The sequence below is a fragment of the Triticum urartu genome, chromosome 6 (genome assembly GCF_003073215.2).
Source record: "Triticum urartu cultivar G1812 chromosome 6, Tu2.1, whole genome shotgun sequence".
NCBI classification, from domain to species: domain Eukaryota; kingdom Viridiplantae; phylum Streptophyta; class Magnoliopsida; order Poales; family Poaceae; genus Triticum; species Triticum urartu.
In genome coordinates, this window is record NC_053027.1 from 124,189,265 (window position 1) to 124,198,552 (window position 9,288).

A 9,288-nucleotide genomic window follows, 5' to 3' on the forward strand; every position below is an offset into this window, starting at 1 on the left:
TCGCTCCGGCCAATGGCGTCGCGCCACGTCACCCCGCCGCCGCCAGCCTATCGCGCGCCGCCACCTCACCGTCTCTCTCTCTCCTCCCGCCGCGGCCCGCGGAGCCCATCCTGGGCCCGCTCAGGCCCGGACGCCGCCATCGCCGCCCGCAGGCGCCTGCCCGCACCCGCAGCATCGGGCCCAAGCCGCCGTTCGTCCTCCGCCATGGTCCCTCGCCAGGGAACCATGACGCCGCCACCCTGCCATGGCCGCCCTTGTGCAGTGCCGCCGCAGGCGCCGTCCGACGCGTCGTTGCCCCAGATCCGGCGATTCCGTGCCCGGATCTCGCCGCCGTGGACCAGATCCACTCCGCCCCGACCTCGTCTGGCCTCGTCCCCGCTCCTCGCGTACCCCGGCGATCGCCGCCGATGCCGTACGCCGCCGCCAGGTCCCTGTCTCGATCGAGAGATCGGGACGAAGACACCCAGCGGCCTGTTCGCTGCCCTCCGCGCGTGGGCCTCCATGACAGCCTCGGCCCACCGCACCGCGCGGGTCCCGTCCGGCCCACCTCAGCCTCGGCCTACCTCTCCTTCATCCTAGGCCGAGCCCAATCAGGTGAGGCCCCGCCATTTACTTATCCATCGCCGTGGGCGATTGTTACTATGTTGCGCTCACCCGCAGACGTGGAATTTGACTAAGTCCCCGAGATTTCCATGTTTCAAATGCCCATGTTCATCGCATCGTAACTTTGCATCCGTAGCTCCGATTCATGCATATAGCATATCAAATGTTCGTCTCAGAGTGTACATCATTTCATCTCATTGCATCATTTTCATTTGAGTTCATCTTGATGCCCAAAATGCTGTTAGAAGAGTGCTACTTGAGATAATTGTCAGATCTGCTGCTCCAATTAGATATTTGTCATTTTTTCCATGATTATTGTGTGCATGATATGCCTCTGAGCTCTACATATGTTTTGTTAAGGGTTTTGCCATCTTTCCAGAGGTGCAACCCATGTATTTTTGTGATGTGTGTGGTGACTAGCACGAGCTTGCAAAGTGAGGCATTTGTTAATGCTGATTTCAGGGACTTAGCATTTCCACTAAGTCCTTGAGCTGTTTATTTCATATGGCCATATGTTCATGTTGTTTCCTAGTGATCCGTGCCTCTTTTGAGGATGATCAGTAAGGATGTTTTGTTAATCTTGTAGTGCTCTATCCATCCATCTCTTTGTTTGCAATTATGGAGCACTCTAGCTTGAGTCAATCGAGCTCTATTTTTGCTATTTCGTGAATCTGGGCAGATTGTCTACTTGTTAGCGATTTTGCCGAGGATATTGTTGTTGATCCGTGCATGCTATGCTATTGTTCTTGCCATGTCTAGCTTGCATTTTGTGTATTCTTGATGGATGTATGCTTAACTTGTCATGAATTGCTCCGTAGTGAGTGCATCGAGCTCATAAACATGCCTACTTGATACCTGTTTCAGCATGCTCCAGTTTTCACTAAGTCTGTGATCTGATTATGTTTTTGCCATGTTCACATGCTTGCAATTGTATTTTCTGATCCCTTTTGGCTCAAGGTCACTAAGGGACTTTTGTTAAGCTCTTTGAGTAGCTCCATGCCATGCTTTAGTTTGCCATGTTCAGATCCTGTAGCATATAGTTTTGTTGCTCCAAAGTGTGCTATCTGATCTGAAATTCCAGACAAGTGTTAATTTCACTAAGTCTGAGATCTGTTTACCATATGCATTTTGCCATGCTTGTTTGAACCTGTTAATGGATGAATTGGCCGTAGCTCAGTGCTAGTCTTTTGTTAAGCATCATGAGTGGGTCCCTGCCATGTATTGTGTTGCCATGTTTGGGTGCTGTAGCATGTTCATCTTGTTGCATTTAGATGGCTACTTGCTGTTTATCGCAGATCGGTGCCATATTTGAATCGCTTGCCATTTCCAAACCGTAACTCTGATTCCGGTGATCTTTATATCGTTTTCCAGCGATTTCTTCTCACCTTTACAGCGGCACACTTGTATTTCCAAGTTGAGGCCAAGTTCATTCATTCCCTTGCAAATCATGCATATGCATCGCATACCGCATCTCGCATATCATACCATGTTCTTGTGTTGGTTATTTACTATGTTGTGTGCTTCCTTTCCGGTGTTTGCTTTTTCGGGTTGGTTCCGGTAACGTCGCGTTTGTGAGGAACCGTTCGACTACGTCCGTTTGTCTTCTTCCTGGACTCGTTCTTCTTCCTTGCGGGATTTCAGGCAAGATGATCATACCCTCAAAATCACTTCTATCTTTGCTTGCTAGATGCTCGCTCTTTTGCTATGCCTATGCTGCGATACCTACCACTTGCTTATCATGCCTCCTATATTGTTGAACCAATCCTCTAACAAACCGTTGTTTGGCTATGTTACCGCTTTGCTCAGCCCCTCTTATAGCGTTGTTAGTTGCAGGTGAAGATTGAAGTTTGTTCCTTGTTGGAACATGGAGATGTTGTGCCTTGTTGGAACATGTTTTACTTGTTGGGATATCACAATATATCTTATTTAATTAATGCATCTATATAGTTGGTAAAGGGTGGAAGGCTTGGCCTTATGCCTGGTGTTTTGTTCCACTCTTGCCGCCCTAGTTTCCGTCATATCGGTGTTATGTTCCCGGATTTTGCGTTCCTTACGCGGTTGGGTTATAATGGGAACCCCTTGACAGTTCGCTTTGAATAAAACTCCTCCAGCAAGGCCCAACCTTGGTTTTACCATTCGCCACCTAGCCTCTTTTTCCCTTGGGTTAGGCCAGCCCAAGGGTCATCTTTATTTTAAACCCCTCCCCCCCGGGCCAGTGCTTGTCTAAGTGTTGGTCCGAAATGGGCAGCCTGCGGGGCCACCTCGGGGAAACTTGAGGGCTGGTTTTACTCGTAGCTTGACCTATCCGGTGTTGCCCTGAGAACGAGATATGTGCAGCTCCCATCAGGATGTCGGCACATCGGGCGGCTTTGCTGGACTTGTTTTACCATTGTCGAGGATGTCTTGTAGAACCGGGATACCGAGTTTGATCGGAATGTCTCAGGAGGAGGTCTATTCCTTCGTTGACCGTGAGAGCTTGTCATGGGCTAAGTTGGGACTCCCCTGCAGGGATTTGAACTTTCGAAAGCCGTGCCCACGGTTATGGGCAGATGGGAATTTGTTAATGTCCGGTTGTAGAAAACCTGAAGTTGACCTTATTTAAAATGCATCAACCGCGTGTGTAACCGTGATGGTCTCTTTCCGGCGGAGTTCGGGAAGTGAACACGGTGTTGGAGTTATGATTGACATAGGTTGTTCTAGGATCACTTCTTGATCATAGTTTGTCGATCGTGATTTGCCTTCTCTTCTCGCTCTCATTTGTGTATGTTTAGCCACCATATATGCTAGTTGCTTGCTGCAGCTCCACCTCATACCTTTACTTTTCCCATAAGCTTAAATAGTCTTGATCGCGAGGGTGCGAGATTGCTGAGTCCCCATGGCTCACGGATACTTCCAAAACCAGCTTGCAGGTGCCGTTGAACCGTGCAGATGACGCAACCAAGCTCAAGGAGGAGCTCGATGAAGATCTTGCCCTTTGTGTTGTTTCGTTCTAGTTGATCAGTAGTGGAGCCCAGTTGGGGTCGATCGGGGACCTTTGTCGCTTTTGGGGTTCTTCTTTATTTTGGTTCCGTAGTCGGACCTTGATTGTATTTGGATGTTGTAATGCTTTATTCATGTAATTGTGTGAAGTGGCGATTGTAAGCCAACTATGTATCTTTTTCCCTTATGTATTACATGGGTTGTGTGAAGATTACCTCACTTGCGACATTGCTTTCAATGCGGTTATGCCTCTAAGTCATGCTTCGACACGTGGGAGATATAACCGCATCGAGGGCGTTACAACTTGTTTACATGGTAGCTTACAGGTTCAGAAAGAGTAATTTTGGTCATTAACATCAGACCAGCCTAATCAAACCCTACCTGGCGAGATGTTCAACAAATCCTACACCACGATAAGCAATCACCATCACCATCAGAAAATCACGACGTTCTTGGAGAGCTTGCCAATGACAAAGAGGCGGACGGACGACGTGCGGGATGTGGTAGCCATGGCGACCGGGAGAGGAAGCGGAGGAGGGGAGGGGCGGGGCGGCGATGACTTACCACCGAGGAGAGTCGGGGCGTCGGGGCTCCTCCCCTCGGTGGCGGCGGCGGGGCTCTTCCCCTCAATGGTGGCGGCGTGCGCTGGGACGCGGCTTCCCTGAGTCCTTGGACGAGGGTTCTGAATTGCGTGGGTTCGGGAGGATCGAAGGGGATCGGATAGGATCGAACCATGTGAACCCCCTGTACCAAATGGGCCAACGGGATTTTTGGGGGTTTTTGGCCCACGCGAGCAAACCTGGCCAAATGGGCCGTCCTAGGCGTGCCGGCACGATAGCCCACGTGCCTGGCCCGTCACGGGCTGACCCGACACATGACTTAACGGGTCGTGCCCGGCACGTGGCCCGGCTAGGGCCGTGCCAGGGCTGGCTAGGCAGGCACGCGTGCCAGCCCGGCCCGGCACGCCTAACTGTCTAGTATATGGGGACTAGCTGGCATGGGCAGTTGCGGGGGGACCAGGAGGTGTGGCCCATGAGAGCGACGTGCGCATGAGAGCGAGATGATAGCGACGTGCCTCCTGGCACGAGCGAACGAGAGAGACATGCCTCCTCCACGAGCGCACGACGCGTGAGATTTTTTTTTCGAGGCAAGAGATCACGTACGTAGCATGCCTCGATTTGTTACTTCTTTTTTTATGAGAAAACGCCTCGATCTGCCTCTCGTGCTGGCGTACTTACCGGGCCAGCCTGCCGACACGTTCACTGAGGGGCCGTGCTTGGGCCATGGAGGTCAGCACGCATGCTGGCCCGGCCCGGCCCGTGTACTAAGCGTGCCTGGTCGGGCCGTGCCGTGCCTGGCCTGTTTAACTTAGGCCGGGCCGGGCCGGGCCGGCCTGTTTGGCCAGGTTTGCACGCGAGGAAAATCCTCTCGAAACCCCTCGCATCCACTCGCGCCAAACAAGGCCCTAGGGTTCCACCAGAGAGCAAAGGGGATCGGGGGTCCATCTTCCCCCTCTCGCCGTTGCAATTGCCGTCGGATGCCTCGAATGAGGATCCGCTGCTGCTTGCGAATAGGCGACCAAATAAGTAGCTCCCCCTTTGGGAGCCGCACTCCCCAATCGAATCAGCAAGAGCAGCAGCTCTTTTGGGAGCGGCGATCCGCAATCAAGCGGCTCCTTTCCGAGCTGCGACCGGCAATCGAAGCAATCAAGCGGCTCCACTCCGAGCCGCAGTCCGCAATCGAAGCACCTCCCTTCTTTAGCCGCAATCCGGAATCAAAGCATTCCTTTCCGGATTACAATCAGAAATAGGTCCTCTTTCGAATTCATTATCCGAGTTTCCATTGGTGGCGGGAACCTAGCAGCTACTCTCTCCGTTCCAAATTACTCGTCGCAAAAGTGGATGTATCTAGAACTAAAATACATCTATTTCTATGACGAGTAATTCGGAACGGAGGGAGTACATATATATATCTGGCCTGGCGGACAATTTTAAGAGGAGGCGAGCAACAACTCCCTAGTGGACATCAGTTTTTGGAGCGACCAGCAACTCGGGCGATGGCGAAGTCTAGTCGCCGGCGACGGGCTGCCAAATTGATGGACAGGCCATCCGCTTCGACCATGGGGGTGAGTTCCTTTTCCTCCCCTTCCTCTGAATATCTTATTTTCCTTAGCAGCCAGGGGTCAAATTTTAGTCTTTCAGGCAGCATCAAAATTGAATCTTTGAGCCTATCGAAATCTACGTACCATTTATGTTGGTACTTCCTCTGTAAACTAATATAAGAGCGTTTAGATCACTAAAGTAGTGATCTAAACGTTCTTATATTAGTTTACGAAGGGAGTACAAATAAAATATTTTCTGTGTTATCTTAAAGTAGATTAAAGCTGCATCCCTGTGACAGTAGACAAATTGTATCTCCGAGACAATCAAACTTGCACTTTCGAGACTTATCAATATTGTGTATTTGAGTGTACCGTGGTATCAACTCTGATTTGTTTGGGTGCCAAACACAGGAAGTCAATCCAGATGATAGGATCAGCAGCTTGCCCAATGACATCCTGCTCAACATTCTCGACCGACTCGATGTCCGCAACGCTGCAAGAACCAGTGTCCTCTTGAGAAGGTGGAGTCAGCTTCCTGCAATGCTCCCACGGCTTGTAATCAGTGCTCCGGACCTCCTGCCCTCAGAAACTAAAACCAAAAAGACCAATGGTAAATTGGTTCGGAGGACCAAAGCAGCTGTGGCCGAAGCTTTGGCCAATGCAGGATTGTCCAATGCTGAATTGGTTCAGAGGACCAATGCAGCTGTGGCCAAAGCCTTGGCCGATGCAGCCAAAGTTGTGGCCAATACAGCTGCGGCCAAAGCGACAAAGAGCATACTGGCACGCAGGGATCCGGGTGGATGCACTATCCGCCTCTTGAGCATGACGTTCTACTTGAAAGACGATGCCCCCATATCAGTTGGGCATTCTGTTGCCAGTGCCATGGCAACATGCAAGATTGAAAAGGCTGAATTCATAGTTCTGACAGAGAAGGAATGCCTAGAGTGCGACGTTTATGACATGGAAAACTATGGGACACGGTTTGTGTCGTTTTTTAATGAATGTGTCAATGCATTTGCTGGTCTCACCCGCCTCCACCTGCAGAATTTGAGATTCGCCAAATCAGACTTTGTTTCCAACATCCTTGTCACTTGCAAGAAATTAAATTATTTAGGTTTTCTCAATTGCGACACAGAGGATTGGATAACGCTCCAAGTTGAACATGCACAGCTCAGTGAGCTCAGTATTGTTAATTGCCGGTTTGACATGGTCAAACTCGCCTGGGTTCCGAAACTCACCTGCCTGGCATTTGAGTTTTGGGTGTCTTTCAGAAAACCACCATTGTCATTTGGCCATGTCCCATTGCTTGAGGTTCTGCGCCTTTCAAATGTTGCTCTTAATCGGCACAAAATGGTCAAGTTAAGTACATTTCTTCACGAGACCTCTGTCCGAGACCTGAGGTTGGGGTTTAAATCTGAAAAGGTAAGTCAGGTTGATTGCTTTGTTCTGGCTTCACTTGTTCACTACTCATCCTATCACGTGCTTCTTGTTGCAGATTTGGGTTCAACCAGAGTGTTTGACCAGAAGGCAGGCATATGTGTTCTGCCAACTAAGGATTCTCAATCTACTTAGCATTCCTGAAGGGTATGATCTCACCTGGACAATGTTCTTTTTGGAAGCGGCGCCATCCCTGAAGGAGCTCATATTGACGGTTTGTTCTTAACTAAAGCTTGTTCTATTCTTCTTATTTTTTTCCTCTGATGGGTTGCTCTACTATGAGACAGTATGTTCCTACCTACAGTATTTTTTTAGGGGTTGCTTGCATGATTGCACACACCTGTGCTTTCACCTGGAGTGCAAAATTAACCTGTTCCATTTACCTTTGTCCTATGGGTGGCATGTAGGTAATTGATCATCCATGTGAAATGGAAATGGACCAGAAGGTGAGGAGGCAGAAGTCCTATAGCAGGAACAAGGGTGTCCAGTGGGAATCACCTACATCAAATTTCAAGCACCATTGTCTCACCAAGCTAACCTTCTTCTGCTTCCAATATGAAGAGTACATGGTGAGTCATGTCAGGCGTGTCATGAAAGCAGCGGTGAATCTAGGGGATGTGTACCTGTATGACAGGCTCACATGTATCTACTGCGAAGGCGAGGAGCCTCTAAAGCCGATAGTGTTTCCGAAGACAAATAAGCAGATGTCTTCAGTGGAGAAGCAAATCAGGAAGGGCATCGAGTCACCTGCCATAATCCACTTCCTGGCGGCTGCTGAAATAAGCGATGATTATCGTGCAAGGGTAACTGAAGACTGTTAGTGGCAGTTTATTGAATACCAAGTCGGCTTGCCTGAGTACTCGATTGGGCTAGAAATAGTGGTCCAAATACGCATTTCCTTATTTGGTCTGCTTCTGTAGTTGCAATGCCTTGTATAATTAAAATCAGTTGAAACCAATTGTGGCACTATTTGTATGTGAATTCAAGAAGTTGATGATCCAGTTAAATTTTAGACCAAAGTTTATAATAATATTGGATCCATTGATGTGTAATGGCCGATGAGTGCATCAGCATGTTTTTTTTAGAGCATATTGCCCGGAAGGGGCAGCATCGGCAGACCATCTATATATATCAAACTAAAAAAAATCTAGAGTATATGTTGCAAAAAGTATATCGTTGGATTTGTATTTTTACGGTGACCATGTATGATGTGTTTGCACAATAATTGTCTCTCCTGCTTGGTGATAAACAGCGTCCTTAGCATTCGACAAGTAGATTGCCACTGGCCAGTTGTGGCAGTGGGGATGTTAGAATTGTGTCGAATATTATTGTACAAGTTAGGTTACAGTTGGACTTGGAGTCGTACGGTGTGTAGACAGGATACGGAGTCGTGTCCAAGTAGGACACTTGTATCCTAGGCCTCTCATATATAGCGGGGGTAGACACACGATGTAACCTATGCCAACATAATAGCACCGAAACGCAGGGGAAGCCGGCGGCATGTGCCGGTGTCCAGGGCGACCAGGTGCGGTATTGTAGCGGTGTCATGGGGAGGAGCGCCCATAGTCAGGCCCCGGGGATGTAGCCATATCGGTGAACCTCGTTAACAAATCTCGGTGTCGTGCTTGTGTGATTGCTTGATTCTCGGTAGATCGACGGAGCGCCTCGGATTTATTCTAACAAGTGGTATCAGAGCAAGGTTCGATTCAAGGAGTTGCTGGATCATTGATTTAGAGAAGAGCGATGAAGACCAGCTGCAGATGAGCACGGCTTGCGTGCGGGACGTCAGGCAGCAATCGGAGATTGTCGCATGTAAAGCAATCAAGAGCAACACGCAGCAGATCGATCCGATGTGGAGGCGGCGTAACTTGCGCGGTGGCCAACGCACGCGATGGGAGTAGCAGGAGTCCGCGTACAGCGGCGGCGGCAAGCAGCTCGATCGGGCGTGCGGGGCAAGGCAGCACAAGCGGCGTATTGGATACAGGCGATTGAGCGTCTCGGCAGGATTCCGATCGGACTCGGAGGCTCGGGCGGTGTGTACGCGGGTGGTCTACGTGGGCGGTGCAGCATTGGATCACGTACAGCAGAAGACGCGCGTACGAGACAGCCGGAGGACAAGGTGCTGCGTGTTGGGACATACGTTTGAGATTTGTTTGGTAAAAAAGGAA

General features: G+C 49.8%; 1 protein-coding gene across 1 annotated transcript; it reads left to right on the forward strand.

Moving 5' to 3' along the window:
* The first annotated feature begins 225 nt into the window (after positions 1-225).
* On the forward strand, positions 226-8,072 carry LOC125516659. The gene is made up of 4 exons (XM_048682014.1): positions 226-412; positions 6,051-7,105; positions 7,179-7,334; positions 7,528-8,072. The coding sequence occupies exons 1-4, from the start codon at positions 226-228 to the stop codon at positions 7,939-7,941; spliced, it is 1,812 nt and encodes a 603-aa protein (XP_048537971.1). The 3' UTR covers positions 7,942-8,072.
* Positions 8,073-9,288: the final 1,216 nt, after the last annotated feature.

Coding starts and splice junctions, on each gene's coding strand:
- LOC125516659 (XM_048682014.1), top strand. CDS start 226: ATGACGCCGCCACCCTGCCATGGCCGCCCTTGTGCAGTGCCGCCGCAG. Junction 413..6,050: donor CGGCGATCGCCGCCGATGCC/GTACGCCGCCGC, acceptor TGTGTATTTGAG/TGTACCGTGGTATCAACTCT. Junction 7,335..7,527: donor TGAAGGAGCTCATATTGACG/GTTTGTTCTTAA, acceptor GGTGGCATGTAG/GTAATTGATCATCCATGTGA.